Source organism: Fukomys damarensis, unplaced genomic scaffold (genome assembly GCF_012274545.1).
Source record: "Fukomys damarensis isolate Sample0158 unplaced genomic scaffold, DMR_v1.0_HiC HiC_scaffold_1, whole genome shotgun sequence".
Lineage (NCBI taxonomy): Eukaryota > Metazoa > Chordata > Mammalia > Rodentia > Bathyergidae > Fukomys > Fukomys damarensis.
The window spans coordinates 16,625,707-16,648,853 of record NW_022900913.1 but is presented as its reverse complement, the minus strand read 5'-3'; the positions used below and the strand labels follow the sequence as shown (position 1 = coordinate 16,648,853).

The window sequence follows — 23,147 nt, the reverse complement described above, 5'->3', positions numbered from 1 at the left end:
TATTGAGTGTCTGGAAGAACTTGGGACCAAGAGAAACAGTCTCAAGAAGGGTAAAGCTTAATGTTATGTTAAGAAAGAATCTGCTGCTAAAATAATGAATTCCAAAAGACAAAATATAATAAAGGAAGGAGATATTTCCTGAACTTTAAAAATAAACTGCTACATTTATCTAGAAAATAAAAAGGGCAAAGACAATTATAATCACTGGAAATTCCTCACATGACTTAGTTTAATCATTTACATTTTTATGTGTGTGTATAAAAAATTCAACAATGTCTTTGTAAAATTCTGAATCACCTATAAAATTTAAGTTTGCCGACTTAAGGAATCCTTACAACTAATATATTATTTTGTAACTGCTCTTAACTGCTGCCTTTCATTATGTGGCTGTTACCGCAATGTAGTAAAATACGTCATGACTATTGGGCAGTTTGGGGTGTTTTAATTTTTAAAAGACACATTATTGTAGCTAACGTGTTTGTTGCTGTATCCAGATAGAATCGTTGCGTCGCTGCCATATCTTTTTAGTCTGGAAAGCACAGTATTTATGACACATATGTTGGATTATTGTTTTTCCCCCTAAGGTGTTATCAGAACTGCTTTGCCAAACATGGACAGAGAAGTCAAAGAACAATACCAAGTACTCATTCAAGCCAAGGATATGGGAGGACAACTGGGAGGATTGGCTGGGACAACAATTGTCAACATCTCTCTCACCGATGTCAACGATAATCCACCTCGATTCCCCAAAAGTATGTTGACTCTCCTTCTAAGCTTAGCTTAGTGTAGCTTTTTAAATTATGATTTATAGTGTCATTGAATGCTATATAAATTGAAAGAACCTCCAAGATATTTCTGGTTTTTAGAAAGCACAAGCTAATGGATAAAATTATGAGTCTTCAAAATCTAAATTTTCAAGGAAAAGCTAAACATGTTACTTTTATGTAAGATAGAAATTGTTGACAATTAGGCATGTGGTATTAGCTTCTACTAAATTAAAATCTCCACAATATGTGGAGTCTTACCCTGATAACTTGTTAATAGAAAATACTATATTTAAGCAATGCTAAGTCTGTATTTATTGTATTTAAACATGTGAGGAATCATATTTATAACACATATGCCATCATATTATTTCACATCATATGATTTGAGTAAGAGTGCTGTACATTTTTCACAATTTTATGCGGTGAGCCATTTCCATATTTCAGGTAATATTGATTTTATTTACATTACTTTAATTCTGACTAGTTATTTCATTTTAGTTTTGCAATAGGTGAAAATTGCTATAGTTTCTCTGATAATAGAAAGTCACACCTGTGTCTTCTCTATAACTCTGTGTTTCCTGTTGAAAATGAATACTTCTCACTTCCGTTTCATCTAGTTTTCTTTTTCAGTATTGCATTTAACAGCAATCAGTATCTATTCACTTCCTGGTGCATTTTCAAGGATTATTTCTGATTTTCTAACGTTTATAATGCTGAAGCTGAATGGGTTTATTACTGGTTTTATAGGGAATTTGATTAAATTACTAGGTAGTTATTCACCTGAACACTTAAAGCATTTAAAACATCCCCCCTCTCACTGCAAAAAGAGAGTTTATGAGTCTATGTAGTAAAACATATAACACTAAGGATATTTAACTAAATGAGCATTTTAGACCTCTGACTATATATTTATCCATATTATGCTGCTTTGACAATTTTTAAAATATCATCTAATATTTTTCTTATGAGATTTTTTTCTCCATGGTCATCAGAAAGACATGGGAGACAACTAGAAACTATCATGGTTTAATGCATATTAATTAGTTCAACGGACCCATTCTCCCTAAGTATACATATCATAAGGCATCATCTTGTATACGGAAAGGGTATAGAATTTATTTTTGTTGATTAAATCAAGTTCATTAAAGAAAAAAGAATCATACCTTATAATATGGAATATTATAATATGGAATCAAAAATTCCAACATTATATTTTATTAATAGCATAGTGCAATATTTTCCCTTTGCTACTAAGGATGAAATTAAAAGCAGAATAAATAATTTATTTAATTCTGAAGGACATGGACTTCTTAAAAGCTATGATTCAAACTCCAACTCCTTTCAACTTTAGTTTTTCTCCTTTCCTCCCTTTCCCCTTTGCCTCCTCCCCTCTTTCTTTCTTTTTACTTAAGCATAGTAAGTTGAAGTTGAGCAGGATAGATTTGGAAAATACTTTACTTGTATGCAAAGGCGGCATTGTGACGTTGGGCCTGGATCTGGGTTTTGTACATATAAAATATATTGCAATTAAGTTTACAAAATTTCAACTATATTCCTAGATAAAATTATTCGTGTTAACATGATTTGATGTGATAGTAGGGGTTTTCATAGCAGGATACAAAACCGGTACTGACAGGAAGATACCATCCGTGAGTAAGAGTGAGGGGTAGTTTGCAGACGAGTAGGGGAAAACTCAGGCACACAGCACGGCACAGTGATCAGACGCGGTCTAGACGGAAGAGAAGCCACACTTAAAGGGGAGAACAACACGGTGTGCTCAGGGCTCGCTGAAACCCAACGCCACCTTGTTACCTAGTGAAACGAGAATGCAGATGAAGCACTTTAGTGGCTTTGCTTTCTATTTATTTCAGTTTTAATTTGAAGGGCTGAGCATTACTAGATGCGATCGATTAGGAAAAATATATAAAGAATTAAAAAGTCAACTTTCAAAGCATTTAACCCAGTTTCAGAAACTCTACCATTGCTACTGTTTTCCTTTTCACAGCAGTGAGATCAATTTTCTTCAGATCACATTCTTTATTGGTGCATGCTTATGGTACACAATATTTACTTTCGTTGCAGAGAGTTGTTACCTGTACACAACATGTCTTCATTCCGTTTTTGTCCCCTTTACCTTCTCTCCCTCCCACCTTCAGAAGCCTCTTGATCCCTCCCCACTTTTTGGTCCATGTTTGCAGGACACAAAGTTTGCATACTTATATGGAGTTGGTACCTGTATATTACACATCTTCATTCCTTTTTTCATCTCTTTCCCTCCTCCCAACCCTCCATTTCTTGATCCTTTTCCCCTTTGAGAAACATCTACCTCCTTACTTCCTATGGTCTCTCTTTTATTTTGATCTTCATTTGGTTTTCTCATATAAGAGAAACCATGCAATAGTGAAACTTATGTGACTGATTTAATTTACTCAATACTATGGTCTCACATACATCAAATTTTCTACAAATGACTCAAGTTTACTTTTCATTATGGAAGAGTAGTATTATCTTCTGCAAACACCAGATTTTCTTTATTCATTCATCAGTTGATCGACACACAAGCTGCTTCCAAGATTGAGCTACTATGAATTATGCTGCTACAAACATGGGTGTACATCTATTACTATAATATAATGTCTTTAGCTCTTTCAGGCACATGCTTTGAAGAGGAATAGCTGGGTCAAATGGAATTTGCAGTTTCAGTTGTGGAAGGGAATCTCTGCGATAGGGATTCCCATTATAGCAGTCAACATTCTCACCCAGAGTGCAGAAGGGTTCTTTTTCTCTTTGCAATCTTGTCACCATTTGTTTTTATTTGATTTCTTGATTTTGGTCATTCTAACTTGGGTAAAATGGAATCTCTGTGTTGTTTTAACGTGAATTTCTCCAATGGCCTGAGGTTTTGAGCATTACTTCATGTATTTATTAATCATTTGAACTTTTTATAAGAAGCATCCATTCATTTCAGTTTTTCATTTTAAAATTTGGATTATTTATTTCTGAGGATCTAATTTTTGTTATTTCTGCCTATGTTCCAGACATTAGTCTTCTGTCTGAGGAATAGCTGGAAATTTTTTCCCATTCTGTAGGCTGTCTTTTCACTCTGTTGGCTGCTTCTTTTGCTGTGCTGAAGTTTTTAATTTGACATAATCCCATTTGTTGATTCTTGGTACTATTTTCTGTTCAACTAAGATTCTGTTCAGAACAACCTTGCCTGCTCCTATGGTTTTATACATTTTACTTTTAAGCTGACTGAACCTTATAGATACTAAATATTTGACTAAGATAAAAAATTGTAAGCTTCAGGTTTTTAAACTCAAGTCTAATTTCTTTATAATTTAATATTTAAATAAAAGATATTATTCTCCTTTATCTGCTACTGTAAAACCATATCATGTGAACATATATGCAAATCCTGAAATATACTGAAACACTACCACTCAAAAGAAATGAGAAAACAGAGGGGTTATCAAGTAAATTACTGTAATTAAATTACTTCCTATTTATTTTACATGCATATTTGAATTGCAGTCTGAAGTCATAATAGTGGAGAAATGTTTTGAATTTATATGAAATGAAAAAATGCTGTCCTGTTTCACAGAGATAAATTTAATCATCCAGAAATTTTACATGTCTTTGTGTGAAGACCATTTTACTATACCGTCATTCTGAATTACATCCTTCAAAGAAAAAGACAGAGTGTATTTATAAACAAAAGATCCATTTCTTTAGAATCCAGGGCTCTTTTAGCAAGAACATTTCTCTTATGAAGCAATTAAACAGCAAATGTGACAAAATTACAAAGTGAAATAATATTCATTTGAATGGTAATGTCAAGAAAACATGTATCTCATACATAAATAACTCAAAAGAAAATTTCCCACAGCTAGCAGTATTTGCTGTGACTGTAGTACTTACCCTAAAAAATAAAACTTGCTTCTGATGTACTTTAAAACATACATTTTTAGTGCCTAAACATATTCGAGATAATTTCTTCAAATTGACTGATCACAAGGTGGTTTGGCTTCTTGTGTGATTATATCGCTACGTGCTTAATGGGTATATGGGCATTTCCATGCATTTCCTTCTGTAAATCTGATGGAAAAAATTAAAGGAATTTGCATTTGTAATATGCGTGTGCAAATAGTTTGCTGTTTGATTGTTGCCTGAAAATGGATTCTTCCTAGAATATCATCACGTCCTCCAATTTATATGATGACAATAACAAGCACCCTTGTGCTAATAACTCACCATGTGTCACACACTGTACGAGGCGATTTGTAAACAGCTTCTCATTTAACTCCTAGAATGATGATGTATTATTTTGTCAGTTTAGGAAACTAAATGGCAAAGCAATATTATTTTTAAAACTTCAAGAAAGGTGACTATGAACTTTAAATTTTACTGGGCCCGGAAGTGCATGCCTGTAATCTCAGCACTCTGGAAGGCTTAGGGAGTACCATGGCAAGACCACGACTGGCCACTCAGGGAAGCCCTAGCTCACAGTGAAAAATATAAAATCATAAAGTCTTGGGATGTGGCTCAGAGTGAAGGGCCTGGGTTCAGTCCCCAGGGCCACAAAATAAGAACCTTAACTCTCTATCACTCTCTCAGGTGTTAACGTGCCTTTGATACCTGTGTTTGTCTTAAAGAAAACTTCCAAAATAACACTGAGAATATCATTTTAAACATGGAAATAATGCACAGAATTATAAAAGAGTTCTATCTGAAATCCTGTAAGATAAAGGGTTTTATTTGAAAAATGTTTTCTATAAGAGTTATATAATTTGTATAACCTCAGTAAAAGATATTTGTAGATGTTTTCCACCTGTTACTAAGCTACAGAAAGATATTGATGGTTCCCATTACTTGAATTTTAAATGATAAAACCATCTAATAAGCTGATGTAAATTATACATTATGGAATTAGATCAATTAAGAGGTGAGATTCATACACACACAGACCCACACACACACATGAATTTTTTTAAATGGCACTGAAAGAGTTTGGTCACTTACTTGCTCCTGTACACCATGCAGAAGAGGACAACAGTGGAAAGTGGTTATTTCATCACTTCATCAGCAGACTCTCAGAAGAAGCAAAACATACGCACGAACGCCACACATCTTTTAGAAATCTAACCTTCCGGTTTGAGTGTTTTCCTGGACATTATTAAATAGTTTAAATGCTAGATAATGTTAAAGATGCTGTCTTGAATCTTACCAATGTTACCAAGGATAATAGGAAATTTGAGGACTATAATGTATTTTAAAATTAATCTGTGTGTATTCAAGCTAAAGTATATGGTATTGGAGTTTCTAACACTTAGATGTTGGATAGACGTCTTAAATGTTTTAGCATTACTGTACATAATCCACAATTCATACATGAGACTTTACTCAGATCTTTTGATACAAGCAAACACATTGATGAATAAGAATGCCTCATCTGAGAAGTTCTCTTCCATCCTTCCTGCAAAGCTAAAAGTGTCGCTTTTGACAGTACCCTGACAAGGACAGCATGTACATGGACACCGACAACAAGTTCTTATAAAATCTGTAGGGTGCTATCTACACATACCTCTTTACTTATTAAATTGTCAAGTTCACTAGCCCGGAGCCTGCCTGTCTGCATGGGCCTGCTGGAACTGCATAACCAGTTGCAGGAGTTTTCCCCAGGCAGTACATTTCCGCTTCATTTTGCAGACCATGATGCCCTTGTTAGGACAGCAGCTAGCATGTACTCCTACTCTGTAAAGGACCCTTATCATATTTTCCAGTTAACTTATTCTCCGATGTGAATTGAAGATAACAGTTTAAAAGATAGCTCATGTCTACATTTCAAGCTGGTATTGCCCACAGAAAGAAATATTTTAAATCTTAGGATATATGAGGGGAAATCTATTTAAAATTTCTAACTCCATAGATATATTTGGGAAGTGACAACAAATAATTCTCACACCAAAATATTATTACCTGTCCCACTGGACAAAATACTATCACCTGTAACACAGTGCCTTTACCTTGTCTGTACTATTTTGAACAATAATATTCAGGTTTCGTTTTACTATTGCATGGATACAACACAGTTGTCAGGTTAATCTTGTCTATGAAGCCTCTATTTGCATCACGATCACCAAAGTGTTAACATTAGAACTTTATAGGCAAGTCAAAATGACATTTTATGAAGTTTGGCTGCCTCTTCATTCTGCCCAAATATTAGCAAAACTCCAGGCTGCCTTAACACAATAGCCAGAATTGAGTTCCATCTTCTTCAAGCTGATACCCACTGCCTTTTTCTCAAATAATGTTACACTGAATTTACTGGTTTTACATGTGCATGATGAGTATACATTTTTATGTTATTGACACATTAAAATGTACATCTTTATGGGGTACACTACGATGTTATTCAACATGAAAATTGTTACATTAAAATGAGTCTAAGCATACCTATTTCATTAAATGTTTTATATTTTGGTGTGGTGAAATCAAAATCTTCCTGAATTTTTTGAATCTGAAGTGTATTACCTTGATATATAGTCACTCGACTACACAACAGAAAAGAAGTACTTGCTTTTCATATCAAACTATAATGTAGCCATTATCCCCTAACTTTTCTTCATTCCTTCCTCACCCCTGTTCTTCCTGGCCTCTGATAACCACTGTTCTATTTTCAAGTTCTGGGAGATCAACATTTTTAGATCTCAGAAATGAGGGCAATCATGTTCCTTCCATCTACACATGACCTACTTCTCTTAACATAATGTTCATAGTGAAAGCCCTCTGTTGATCAACACATGAACAGATAAAGAAAACAGTGCATGGAAAGAGAGAAATCTTGCCATGCACAACACAGATGAGGCTGGCAGGCAATAGAACCATTGAAGTTTGCTTGTTTTTCACAGGAGGAAAATATCTCCAGGCTTTTACTATTTCCCTAATTTTCTTAAATATCTCATTTTTTACATTTTGTAATACTTAAAAATGATATTGTTGTCCAAGTTAAATTTTTCTGTAACTTCATTTAATCACACATAGATATATGCATTGTGGTTCTTAATGCTGAACATACACAAATGGAAATACATATCTTCACCTCGTCAGAGAGCCAGAAGTTCTCTCTGAAGACAAATCTATAGATGTGTATGTATAATTCAAAAAATAGGTGTATATTTTAAATATCCTGCATGATAAACAGGAGTCAGAGAGAGACAAGGAAGCCAACACATGATTAAATCTTACTCTAAGACTGATTTACCAAGGTGACTGCAGCCGCATCTTTGGAAAATTGCTCTATAGTTGTTCGCCAGGCAGAAGTCTGCAATGCTGCTATCTTTGTCTTCATCTATATTTAGCTATACCTACATCATTTCTCTATTCAGGCATAGCAATCAATGAAGAGGGAGAATTCTATGTGCTTCCCTTTGAGTAAAAGGGGAATATTACATACCAATATGTTAAAATTGCTTTGATTATGTAATAATAATGATAAGTGTGAAACAAACCTGGGGCATTTGTTTGCAAAAGTAAATGCAAGTATAAAGCATTTCATGCCCAAAATGGAAATGGCTCTGGAATCTGTTTCATTCATAGAATTTATTAAGTAACATAGGAATATAATTTTCTGTTAATAAAATAATTTGAGTGGAACAGGGAGTTATTAAAAATATACAGTCTCAAAAGAGAAGCCAGAATCAATTCTCTTCCAAGATACATAAGCATAGAAGTGATACACGAGGTCAAAGGCACAGGTGAAGTTAGATTAAAGAAAATATACCCTGTTTAAATTTGAGTACTAGAAAATCTTGAATGGAGAATCATAGTCTGAGGAGAACATTATATATAACCATCTCAAACATTTAACATATAGATTAACAAAATCAAGACGGTGTTTAACCATAAATATAAAACGTCCTAGAGCCATGCCTTATTTTATATGGCTCACATTTCCATATTTTATTTTTGCCTGACCAATGGTCCTGGGCATATATCAAACAAAAATCCTGTTATATAAGAATTATTTGTGAAATAGGAAGAAAGGGGCTAAAGGAGTAAGGGAAGGGGGAAGGGAGGAGCAAGGAAAGAAGGCAAAGGAAAAATATGAGAAAAGGAAAAATCAAAACAACATCTTTGTAAATAGGGAACGATTGAGCGGGTGAAGGGAGGGCAGGAGCAAGGGGAAAAACGTAAGAATCAAGACCTGTCACGTAGGGGTACAAGATCCCAATGGTGAATGTAACTGTACTCTACACATATACTAAAATGTACCAATAAACTCAGTGCAAAAGAGAACTATTTTGTTAACAAAGATTGGAAAAAATACATCTTAGTGTAAATGTCTTACCAATCACAAGTTTAACTAAAGCCTACATGTAGAAATACTATACGATTTTTATTTTGTACTGCATAAAAACCTAACAAGTTTAACCTCTTCCTTCAAACGGCTAATGTATGGTGGGGAGATCATTTAGTTAATTGATGGTTACAAAATTTGGAATGAAAACAGTAACAGACTTATGCACAAAATGATAAATAAACATAGAGGAATGATATCCACATCTATCAGGATGTTTGAAGAGGTAATGTCCAATTGATATTTTTATTTTAGTTTTTTCTGGTAATGGTTATCAAACTCAGGACCTTGCCCTTGCCAGGCAGACAAGGTGCCACTGTGTTAAATCCCTAACCCTGTCTACACTGATTCTTGAAATCTATAATAACAGTTATTCAATGGGAGAATAAATGTATGCTTAAATATTTTGACCAAAGGGAAACATTGCATCATTGAAAGGGTTATGTATACAGAATTTTGAAAGTGTGAAGATGAGTGAAAGACAAAAAATAAAATAATTGAATAATGGTTTCAGCTGTCTGTGAAAAATGATTAAAAGATTTTATGCTGAGAAAGATCTAGAGTTATACATGAGTGAAACACTGACTATATAAATAAAAAGAACAGGTAAAAACTAGGGATGTTCATGAACTAAAATACTGGCAGTTGCAGAAAATTAAAATCTTTGTGTACATACATAATACATAAATATATGATTGCATTTTAGAAATTGCCAATCAACAAATGGGTTGCTATTTAAAAATAAGCTTTGGATAAAATACACCAAAATAAAATTTTTTTTTTTTTTTTTTTTTTTTTTTTTTACTATCTTCCTACTATTTCAAAAGGAATCTTGTGAAAAGCCCAACTTTTGATTCAGTAGGTATTCCAAGCTGAATTTTAATTCCTAATATTGATCAGAAGCACAGTTTAGAAAGTGTTCAATTTATAGTTTATAAGAAAAACTTTATCTGTGGCATATTAGTATGAAGTAATAAAGCTATACAACTGAGAATTACCCATGTACCATATTTTCTTGAATTAGAAGTTGCATAGAAAAAAGCAACTAAAGAAATGTTTACATATTTAGTAGAGGCTTTTAGGGAATATTAAATATACTCTGTAAAATGGATGAACCGTGAAAAGTTATTGATGCACTTAAACTGTGAGATCCTGCCAAGATCTCCATCATATGTAATACTATGTAACAGGAATCTTAGTTACATAATTCACATTTATTAAATATACACAGTTTGATACTCAAACACTTTTTTATTCTGGCAATCAGTAAGTAATTTAAATATTGTGTATTTCACTTAGAATTGCTCTGTTTGAGATTTTTAATGCAGTATTTCTTTTCTTTTTGAAAAAAAAATCTTATAAAACACAATTAGTTTTATTGGGATATACAAGTGTATGTTTATCAAATGTACACATTTTCACAACTATAACATTAAATAATTTATAATTTATTTTTTAAATTATGCAAGGTGTAAGGGATAATTAGAATGAAGTAAAAGTATAATGTTTCTCTGTTTGTTGAGGATATAAACAGATGTCATTTCATCTTTTGAGCTCTATTCTCTTCTAGAATATCCTCACACCCCTTAATACTCTTTATTCTATATTTTCACTGAATTTTTTCTTCCTGCTTTGAGAAGAAAAAAATATTTTCAAATTTCCCTGTGTGCCTAACCAAATTATTACACTATTGCTAAAATGAGGACTAATAAATGTTCTCTCTCTTCTCTAATACGGTTGTTAAACATTAACTAGGGCCTGAAAGGTGAGGAATCATTATGCATATGTCTTAACATGAGAATAATATCAGCTAATTATAGCAGTGTTTCAAAAAGTGTCCAGAAGGTAGAAAGCAATATGTAAGTAATAGTAATAAGTCTCTATTACCCCTAAAGGGTAACCTTTATTTAAAAATATCTTTCATCCCTTCACATTGACACACATGGATTTATACATTTCCTGACCAGTCATGTCTTAAGATAAAAACCAAACAAAATAAAGAAAAACAATATTATTGGAGTGATAGAAATGAGTCCTTCTATCCTGCAGTGCATCGTGGGAAAGAGATTTCAGCTGCAGGAAAGAGAGCAATACAGGAAAGCCCATCAGTAGACGTCTGCAGTAACACAAACAAAAAGTGTGGATTGCTGAATTTGTGCTGCTGAGGGCTACAGTAGTTGTGAAAAATGGGAATATTTGAAAGGATTTAAGTGGTTTTTAGTGTTGAAAAGGTAACAAAAACAGTGATTGTGGTGGAGACTGGAGCCTACTTTATTGAACTGGAGAGTTAATAATACTACTTGCGGAGACATTGGACATCGGGTCAGGTCTTTAGGGAGCTGTGGCAAGCCCGTGATCTTTAAATATATCAAGGCTGGAACACATAGTCATATAAAAGTGATATTTTAAAGCAAGTTGGTATTTCATCATGTGAAATTAAAACTTGTATGTTGAGAGGATAAAATTAATGGAAAGATAGTCAATGGTGTCCAGGGAATCCATGAGATACACAGGAAAAGCAAAGCTTAAGTGAGCCTAAGACAGCACGTCTAGATTGCAAAGCAGAGCCAAGGGGAGTTTCACAAATACTGCTTCTCAAGTCTAAACACAGAACAATTAAGCAGCTGCAGTATGTTTATAAAAATCTTTCCATGTGATGCTAATATGCAGTGAGAATCCACTTATGCAATCTCACGCAGGAAGGTGAAAAGGAGAACGCTGTGAGGTGAGAGAAGTTGAAGCTGTAAAGTGTCAAAGATGTTAAGAAGAAAGATGCTTCAAAAAAAAAAAAGAAAAGAAAAGAAACAAGAATGCTGCGGAGAAGTTGTCACTAGATTTAGTGACATGTAGGGCTCTGGCAAAGCTGGAGAAAAGTTTTAATTGAGTCGTACATTCAGAAAACAGAAAAAGTGCACATGTGAGATACTGTTAGATTGCAATAGTGATAGTGATAATCTATGAAAAACTCTGTTGGGAATGGAGCAGGTATAAAAGGAGTCCTTAGATTAAGATTTGGGACAATGGATTAATTTTTAAAGATGGTAAAGTATGTGTCTTCTTGAGAATATCTTAAATAGAAAAAAATATTAACTGTGTAGACAGGCTGTTCAAAAGTCTGCCCCAGAAAAGCAGAAACCACAGATCTTAGTCAGAATATCCTAAACACCTATATCTACAGCCGCTTCTGTGTGGTTAGGAATACCGGAGCAAGGCGATGCTGAAGAAACACCAGGATGGAGCAGCACCTCGAAGCCAGGCAGTTTCCCGTGTACAGTCCTTCTGCTGCTGGCCCAGTTGACGCTTTCCAAAGTGGGATAGCTTGGAGGAAAAGTCTTAACTAGTGCATATGCCATGTAATAATCAGAAGGTAGATTGGGAATTTCTAATGTATAAAAGACTTCGGGAAGTAAAGAGAACATTTGTCTAATATTTAAAGAAGCACAAATTCCAGTTGTTTGTAGGAAAATCAAAGCACTTTTAGAGATCATTGTTAAGTGAAATAAACCAGACCTAAGATTGAATGTAACATGGCTTCTCTTCTATGAGGAAATCAAAATATAAATAAAGAGAAAAATTAAAGTTAGAGAACAGAGAGCAGGGAAATTTACCTTTTGCAAAACGGAAGGTGACCAAGAAATGGAGGGAGGACGATGGAAAAGAGGAGGAAGGGGTGAAAAAAGAATTGCTGATTTTTACACATGTGCCGACTCCCCAAGACGATAGTTTGGAAAGTGGAAAAGCTGCCTATGCGACATTACTTCATTTTACTTTGTCTGTAAAACTCGAGGCAAAAACCAATAATGGAGAAAGGAAACAAAAAGTTAGTAAAGGAGGAGCTAGTTTAAAGTTAAGTGCTTAAAACAGAAGTTATAACAGTCGACAGCCAGTTACACTGCGAATCTGCATGCTCTGCAGGCAACGAAGACGGTGCATTTGAGGCTAATGCTCATAATTTTTGGAGACATCTAGCTGTCTCCTCTCCTCAATCAACCACATCTCCTGTTTCAGGAGGATTATTATTATTAACCGTTGGCTTTTTCCAGATTGCATTAATGGAATGATGTGGGTAACAGATGTAGGCCAAACATTACTATGGTACTGAAATCATTGTTAATGGTGTGCTTCAGTTGGATTAGTAAAAATGGGGACAAGATGAGTAGAGAGAAATTAATATATTCAAGCTCCTTTGATAGTAGAGTTAATAAGTGACAGTGGAGGTAACAGAAAATAAACCCCACAGGGCAGAAAATTATGACCATATCAACTTTGTCATATGGTTACTTCTGTTGAGGTTGTTTTTGATTAGTTGATTTTACAATCCCAGGATCAAGGTGATTCATCTCATATTTTCAGACTAACAAACATTGTTAGAATCATGCAATTTTACTTAAAGTATTGATGCTACTTTGCTATTTCATTTGGATTGTTTTAAATGGATGTCTTTAACACCACTAGATTATCAATGTGAACAAATTGTAATCTTTAAAATAAGATTACGTACTCCTTTTATTCATTTGTTAGTATCTTCCCTTCATTATTAATTTTATGAAGGAGCCTACTAAAAGTTTTAGGTTACGATAATACCAAAATCTGAATTACTGGAACACATAGGAATTAATTCATCATCAAAAGATAATTTTAAAGAGATAAGGAAACATCTAGACCTGAATTGCGGAGTTGTGTTTAGTTGCTCAGAAATAGCAACTTTAGAAAACTGAATTTTTTTATTGCTCTGACAAAAAGTATTGCTACTGTTAAAGAGAATTATGAAATTTAATCTATTAATAAGTTGAATAGTGTGTGCATGGCAATTCACATCCATGTATATGGCTAGCTCCAATTTAATGTAACACCCTTAAAATTATTGTACTCTTTCTTTAAAAAAAAAAAAACCTGAGATCATATTAGACGTAAGGATTTTGCAACCTGCCGTGATTCCTTCAGTTTGACTTGCACTACATTCCTCAAGTGTTTTCCTTCCTGTTTAGATTGGAAGTCTCCAAACTTATTTTACTTTCTCTTTGTCTTCTACTGTAGCCTTTAAAAATTAAGTAATCTCATACAGTAAGACTATGATGCCAAACACTTCACCCTTCCCGAAGCGTGCTCAGCCTTTCTCATCCTAAGAAATAACAGAGTCAGTTTCCTTGTCATTGCTGAATGATTCTATTCACAGTTTGTTTACTGTGCATGAGTAGAAATCAGTTTGAAGCCAACCTAGTCATTAGACGGATCTTTCCTGGTGGACTACATTTCTCACACTCAATTTGGAAACATGGCTTTAAGTTTTGAGGAAATAAATGACTAGAAATGGCTTCCAATCAATAAAATATGTTTGTTTCTGAAACATCCCATTGTCAAGATATGAAAGAAATTCTTTAAAATTAAAATAAGCTTTCACCACTCTTTTGATAACTACCCTTCTTTTGCTTCCTCATCTTTGCAGGCACATCCCTGCTACATAATGCTATTGCTTTAGGAAAATACTATTGTGCACATAGAAAGATTATTGAAAATGATCAAAGATGCTTATTGAGCTTCACGCACAGTTGACAGTGTATTGGCTATATATTTAATGCCTTATTTTTTAATGTAAGTGTGTGTCATTTAATATTCAGGAGTCTCTAATATATATATATTATATTTATTATATATATTATATCTTATATATATTATATATATATTGAGCATTTAAAGATGTTTCGTCTTAATTTGAAATAAAGATTCCTCAAGCTTCCAATATGTCCAGCATTCTGATATTTTAAATGCTAATTGTATCCACATTACTTTCTTCTCATATATATGTCATTTTTATACACAGTTAAACACTGACTTATTATATATGGTGGCACCTTGGTTCACAAATGCTTTTGTTTGTAAACCAAATTTTCTGCAAACAGAAGCACTTGGCAAAGTTTATTGTATTTGCAAAATCTGCCCTGAGTGCCAAGCACGACTGTGGCCTTGTTTCCCACATAAATACAAGCGTGGCCATCTTTTCCAAAATCATAGCTTGAATTAAATTCATGAACTGAGGCACCACTGCATAAATTTAGGAACTGTACACTGATTGCGGTAGCCATAGATGTGTGTCAAAAGTGAGTCTGTGTCGTTCTATCTTCTTTCTTGCTTCCTATTCGTGTTGCCGAATGTTATATATTTTCAAAACGCATTCATTAGTTTAATATCATTATTCTTCTATATCTCGGTAAGTTTTGACTTTATTTTTTATTTTGTTAAGGAAATATATCTTTTGATGTTTATGATCATGTTTGAGAATTTTCTAAAAGAAAAAATATAAAAGGCAAATGTGGTTTGGGTTTTGTTTTAGTTTGTTTTTTTGTAGTTTAGGCTGGCTTTTAACTTACCATGGCAGCCCAGGCAGGCCTCAATCTCTTAATGATCCTCCTGCCTCAACCTCCCTAGTGCAGGGAGTATTACAGTTGTGTGGCACAACGCCTGGCAGAAAAATGTATTTTATGTCCGTTATCCTTAGTGGCAACGAAATACTCTGTACTACTGCACACGCACGCACACACATACACACACACACACACACACACAGTGGAAGTACAAATAAAGTACAATTTGAGTATTTTTTCAAATGACAGTTACTAGTAGATGCCTGCTTATCAGTACTATTTAATTTTTTTCTTTGTAATTAACTGGGAACTTTAAGTGTGAAAACTTAGAGAATTAGATTACTATAATTCCACGTTCGTTCTTTACAAACAATTTTCTCATTTTCCTCAGGAAATGGTGATTTTGTTAAGCATTGTGTGTGTATTGGATGAATATGCAAGCATATATTTTTACTGACTTTGTGGACAACCTCTCGTCACCTGTTTTATTTCTTAATCTGTTGTGTACAGGTAGCGCCGTTAAGATGTTTCCTATGCATCAGAAGTAAGATGTCTAGAAGATGATAGCAGTGTAATTACATAGTTCATCATAAAGGATCTGACTTTGGCACAGCTGGAAATTAGTTTAAAGTTTTGAATTAATCTGAATGACCCCAGTTTTACTACTGCTGAGGTTCTAGAAATGATAAAATGTCAAATCACTGGAAATAGTATAAACAAGCTGACATGACTAATGCATAGTTTCTCGGACTTGTTCCATAGTCTGTAGACTTTATTACCACCTGCAATATTTTCTTGAGATATGTTTGTCTTAATGAACATGTGTGTCATCTGCCTTACTATAATGTATGTCTGTTATATAAAGAACACAAAATCCACTGCTCTGTGCATTTCAGTTTTATATGCACTAAAACCTTAATGCACAAAAGAAATAACAGTGGTGAATCAGTTTTGCTTTGATCATATCTTAATTTTGAGGGGTGCTTGTTAGTGGAATATTAAACTTGGTCATTTTTAGACAATGCTACTTTTTCAACTTTTCACGAGTTTTTCAAAGCCATTAGATGATGAAATTTGTGGACAAGCTCTAAGATCGCAATTTACTCAAATTAAGTGGATGAATAACATATCAATAGAGCCCTATAAAGAATGACCATCTTCACATTGATTCTTCTTCGCCTCACAAAATGTTCTTTTAATATATGAAATTCATATCTTGGCAGATTACCTTAATATGGAAGCTGTTTCATCTATAGCTGACATTATTGGATGTCTGTTGGATTACCTTTCAAAGTTTACATTTTTTTAATTAGAGTATTTCGATTCTGACTACACTCTTCACATTTACTCACACAATCCCTTAGAAAGTATTTCTACTATATTATATCCCTTGACATTTAATTTTTTAGTTTTGCTTTTACCAACTTTTCAAATGAAAAACTAGCTTATGAATTTGTCATGAGCTGGAAGTTGTTCTCACTGGATGGCTTAAACACACAGATGAAATACCCCAAACTCTTTCGGCCAACCTATTTTCCTAAAGATCTTATTCCAACTTCTTTCCTACTCTGTACATTGATGCACCATTACTACAACCAATGAAATTCACTACATTCAAGAGCCTCCTATCACTTCCAAATATTTTTCAGCCATTTCCTTGCTAAATTTTAACATTAAGATTCAAAACTAAATATCTTGACAGAAGAGAGTTTATAGTGCACTGTTTGACAAAAACCTAAATCTTTCTCTTCTTCGGGATAAATTCAAGATTTTGTAACACCGAAGGGCCAGGATATTGGAAAATACACTCTTATTATCTCTTATTATCAATTCAAGATTCTCTCTCTTTCCTCTAGCTTCTTATACCAGTCACACAATGGCAGACAAAGGATACAGATACAACATCTAATAAATGCTATTTCTATCTAATGGACATTAAAAGTGAAAAAAAGGGAAATGAAAAATAGCACGGATTTTTTACTGTTTCTTTTTGGGGGGAGGTTTGTCTTTGCAGACCTTAGTACAGTTTGGATTATTCTGTCTCATGGCTTCTTGTTACACTCAACACAAAGTCAACAATCCTTATTTTGCTAATACCTCTGGAGTCCTTTAATATAATTCAGCTGTGATTGACTTGTTAACTTACCTACCTATACAGTATTTATGCCTTGAAGAAAGTAGGTGGTGAAAGCTGCATTAGACTCTGCTTATTGCTTGTGGTTACTTGGAATCAGACAGATTGTTCTTCAATACCTTCCATTATTCTTTCTGGAGATAATAAAAGATACAACCTATATTTTCTGGTTTCCTCTTTGATCTGATGGTTTTAATTTCAGATCCTATTTTAAACTTGACAAACGTTCAATGTCTGGCAATCACTATGTTAATATTCAGAAATAAAAACAATAATCCTACTGTGTGAGTACCTACAAATAGGATCAAGAAATTTGGCTTTCATTTTAGATTTCTTCAGAAAGTCTGTGTAGCATTTCAGCCTTGCCAGTGGGAGGTTTCACTATTTTTTTGTCTTTGTTGGCTATGGATTTACTTAAACTTTATAGTGTATTGTTTTCCCCTTGAAGATAAATATAATAGTAATTCAATTAAATATCGTAATATTGCAGAGCCCTATATGGAATACATCTACTACCTTGTAATGTAAAAAACAAACTTTTGGTGAGTATTTAGGCCTCTTGAAAACAACTGCACAATTGATTAAGGTGATGGTCTTCTGGATAGAAACAAAGTTAACTTGAACATAATTTACGAAGACTAATGGAAAATATTTATGTTGGTATAAGTGGTAGATGTAAAGATTGAATGGCTGTTAAGGCTAATAAATTTACGTATTTACATTTGATTGTGAACAAAAAGCTATGAAACATTTTTAAATAATTGTGAATAAATTAAAAAGTGACTGTACAGATGAGATTATGCTTTCCAAATATTCTTGAGGCAAATAACTATAATATTGAAATATGATTTATTGAAGGAACTTTACCTTCCTAAGTTAATTTCTATAAGTTTGTATTTCTATAAAAGTAATCAGTGCTTGTTTTAGCAAAGGAAAATTACTGTTCAAAATACATTAATACAATGTGAAACTAAATTTTAATATCAAAATCAGAACTCTGGATTTCTATGTTTAATTTTGCTTCTGTATTTTTAGTTCCTTCTGTTCTTTATTTTCCTTACTTTGATTTGTGTATTTTTACTGTCATATTTTTGCTTTGATGAGATATCCGTAGGAGTACATGTATTGTTCTTCATCTCATACTTTTAAATAATATACAAATTTTAACTATTTATATATATAATTTTATTCATGTAGAATTTACAATTTTTCATAGTCTTGCAGTATTTTTCTTTAGTTTTTGTGATGCAGTATCTTCACAGTTATATAAGTGCTCCATCTGGCAGTAAAAATAATCATTTTACTCTTTTTTAATGCTAGGATGGGGAATCAAACTTTATATATCAATTTAAAATATTTGCAAAATATCTGCAGAGTGAAAACAATATGTAACATCTAAGTTTCTAAAACATTTAAATATATCAATTAAGATACTAGTTTATTTTACCAGTCACTATTGGAAGTCATTGTTGATTTATAGTATTAAGGTACTTTTTTGTGATATACAATCTACACATTCTATTAATGGATAACTACCTATCTTATATCTACTATTGTCTATCTTCTATCACTTTAGATCTACCTATCTTATTTTTCTTTCTGCATCTTTAATGTGTATCTTGCACCCTGGATTCTTCTGTATTAGTATCAATTATTTTGATACAAATTATGAGGACTCCCTCCCTCATATTTCGTATGTAGTACAATTTGATACCAGTACTACATAAAATATTTCTGTGTAACAATTTTAACCCACTCTCAATGCCAAATTAAGATTTCACAGATGGACCCACTGAAGTGAAAAGTACAGTTATTTCATATATTCATAATCATTAACTTTAGAAAAAAGTCACCTTTCTAATTTTTCACTCAATCATGTTTGCAAATCTGATCTACTTTCTATGGATAATACTCTTCAACTTGAAATTTTTACTGTACACATAACTAAATGTACTGTGGGTACAAATATATATACATATATATTTTTAATTAGGCATTTTCCATCTGAAAGTTCCTGAGTCGTCTCCTATTGGCTCGGCTATTGGAAGAATAAGGGCTGTGGATCCTGATTCTGGAAAAAATGCAGAAATCGAGTACAACATCGTGCCAGGAGACGGTGGAAATTTGTTTGACATTGTCACAGATGAGGATACCCAGGAAGGAGTCATCAAACTCAAAAAGGTATGTAGACACATGTTTTTGGAGAGTTGATTACATAAGAATAAAGAACTGAAAAAATAAGAATGGAAAATAGCAAATAATTTTATTTTCCCCTTATTGGGCAATATTTTAAATAAAATACAGATCCAGAAACTATGAAATGTTCACTTCTCTGAACATTGTTATTTTGTGAATTAGTGGGCAGATCATTTTTATGCTCAACAATCATCCATATTCGTTTGGGTACATTATTTTAATATTCATACAAGTTTAAATTCATTGTATTGCTCTAAATACAGATAAAACATTAATTAAAAATAAGAGACAGAAGTCAAATCTTACTATACTAGGATTGGTCTTGAATATTTTATGTTTTTTCTGTAAATCCACATTCTCTTTTGTGGGCCTTGGTATCACAGTATCATGAGTATAAGTAAACTTTAATCACTAAAGAAGTGAAAAAAAAACAGAAAGAAATCAAGGGACTGAGGAAGCACTCACAAGGAAAGTATGAAGAAGTTTACAAGGAAGGAGGGAAGGAGACAAAGAGGAGAGAAACAGATAGGGAGAAGGAGAGAAATTGACTGTGAAAGGCTTGGTGGGACCAACACAGAGTTCGTTGGACTCGCAGTGTATGTAATTCAATCCTAGTCATCAAAATTATACGTTTAGGCTGATTTTGAAAACTACAAACACAGAAAGCAAACAAAGAAACTAAACAAATATACCAAAAATCACAGTTGGCAGTGATAATTTTAAAGTTGAACAACACAAAATAAGACAAAAAGATGAGATAGAGGAAGGCCGAGCCTTAGGAAATCATATTAAATTCTTTGGATTGTCATCCTGTATTTTTTGCTCGTTTGTTTTTCTCTTTCTCTTTCAGTATCAAATCAGACTTATAAGACTAATGTTTAAATACTTTGCAAACATCAGAATTTTTTTCTTTTTATTGAGTTTATTGGTACATTTTAGATATACAGTAAAGTCATTATTGGGATCTTGTAGCTTTACATGACACAAACATCAAATTTAAATCCTTTTAATAAGCAAATATAAATCCTGTTATAATACGAAAAGTAGTAGAAGCTACTTTACACCAGTAGATCAGAAAACAAGTAAAAGTTAAGTTCTTCTACAAAGAGAAATAAATTCAGAATAAGCGATGCAATATGTACAACATACATATTTATGCACTGATTTATATTGATGTCATTATTATAAATACATGTCATTTTATAATTTATTTACAAGCACTAACTATAATTTCACTCCATTATTCAATAAATATTTAGGGAGTGGCCACCATTTCCTAGATGCACTCTGAACTCAGAAAGCAGAGCACTAGGACTGGGGATTTATCTCAATGGTATGGAAGACCGCCTCTCAAGCACAAGGTCCTGATTTCAATCCCCGGTACTAAAAAAAAAAAAAAAAAAAAAAGAGAGAGAGAGAGCGAGAGAGAAGAAGAAAGGGGAGAGGGGGAAGGAGGAAGAGAAAAAAAGAAAACAGAGCACTGAACTAAAGAGACAGGGAGTCTATTTTTCATGAGCTTCCATTTTACTGGGAAAGCCATAAAATAAGCAAGGATACTAAAGATCAATGTGGGAAGTGATAACTTCAAAGACATGAAGTCAGGTAAAAAGAGAACAAGAGGGTGAAAGGCAGTTACAGTGAGTTGATCAGAAAAGACCTTTTGAGGGAGGAAATAAGGAAGAGACGCAGCGTGGGGTCTAACCGAGGCGTGTTGTGAAAAATGGTGCAGCAGTTGCCAAATCTCTGAAGAGGAAGTGAAGCGGATGAGGTGGCTGGCGGCCGGGGGGTCCTGTCGGAAGTGGGGCTTGGTGCTCGGGAAGGAGCTCAGACAGAGGAAGATGCCACCCCCTCCCCGGGGAGTCTTGAAGCCAGGCCAAGGACATGAATCCAAAAAGTGAGAGCTTAGGTTGAGCTCAGATCTACATCACCTTTACTCTTGAGAGCCAGCTTGCTCTGTGTGGCTGGTGCAGTCATCTTCAGGAAGGGAGAATAGAAACAGTGCAGCGAGATACTACGGAGAGGCAGCTCCGAACTACGACCCCATTGTTCTACCAGAAAAGACATTTGCAACCTACAGACTAAAAAATAACTGAGGCTTTGAGACAAACTTTAAAAGTTATCTGTAATACAGATTTTTACCTTGTCGAATGTAAACAGAGGTAGGTCTTGACTTACTGCGACAGTATGGTTGTATAAAAATAATCGGAAGATATCCAGGTGAATGAAGCCCATGGAAAAGTGAAAAACAACTTAAGTGGCAGTATTTATATAAATACAGTATCTTTGGAGGGTGAAAATTGTGTGATACAACTATTCATACATCCAGTAAATTCTCAGAAAAATTTAACCGATCCTTATTAAATGTTCTTGAAGAAAGAGGTGTATTGAAATAAATGTGTTTGGAAAAAATCAACAATAGTATTTCAATTTCATAGTAATCTTCAAATTATTTTCTGTAAGTTTCTTTCAGAATGCTGAAATGCATAGAATTAGAGAATCAGAATTTGGAAATAAAATCAAATTCATATTGGTACCACATGTTTAGTATGCTGAATTCTTTCGGAAAGTCCAAAAATGTATAGTCTACATATGAATATGTAGCTTTTTAAAATATCAGTTATTTTAATTTTTGAACAGATTTTAAACTATAGCAGATAAATGAAACATGAAATTATTTGATTTCACATTTTTCTTATTCACATCAAATCAGTTAATATGTTCATTATTTGAAAGCATTTAATTTATTAATTCATCTTCAGAGTATTTTATTTGCTTTTCTCTTACTATATCCTCTTGTTTCTCTGCTTTACAGGGAGGATGTTAAAGGATAAATATAATAGTTTTATATAAGCTAAGAAAAAAAATGAAGAAAATTTTTTTTTTTTTTTTTTTTTTTTTTTTTGTATGGGGAATTGAACTCAGGTCCTTGAGCTTGTGAGGCAGGTGGCAGCACCACTGAGCTAAATCCCCAGCCTGAAGAAAAGTATTTTTATTTATGTTGTTTTTAACCTCAGCTTTGATTCACATTATAAGGACTGTGCCAGGATATCACTTAATCAAGTCACTTTGAATTCAGAGTAAAATTATGAAACACCATAAATCTCTCCAAGGCTAAAGATATTGGTTGAAAATGAAATGAAATAAAACTTACTCTATAGTCCACACTCACATCATATTATACTGGCCAAAGTATACGGAGAAGAACACTGCCTTAAATATTTTTGAATAATGTAGCTTACAAACACTAGCAAAACCAGGATGAAACTTCTTGTAATTTCAATGTCCTCTTAAAATTAGGAGGTGGTCTAGATTTAAAATCAGGAAATTAAGGG

The 23,147-nt window shown here is 33.4% G+C and overlaps 1 protein-coding gene across 3 annotated transcripts in view; it reads left to right on the top strand.

Moving 5' to 3' along the window:
- Window positions 1-23,147, top strand: part of Cdh12 (cadherin 12) — a 976,411-nt gene that overhangs the window by 891,156 nt on the left and 62,108 nt on the right. For all 3 annotated transcript variants that reach the window (XM_033757884.1, XM_010609463.3, XM_010609464.2), the window contains 2 exons: window positions 585-752; window positions 19,613-19,800. In XM_033757884.1, the coding sequence (XP_033613775.1) occupies window positions 585-752; window positions 19,613-19,800 (356 nt within the window). The remainder of the gene's footprint in view (window positions 1-584; window positions 753-19,612; window positions 19,801-23,147) is intronic.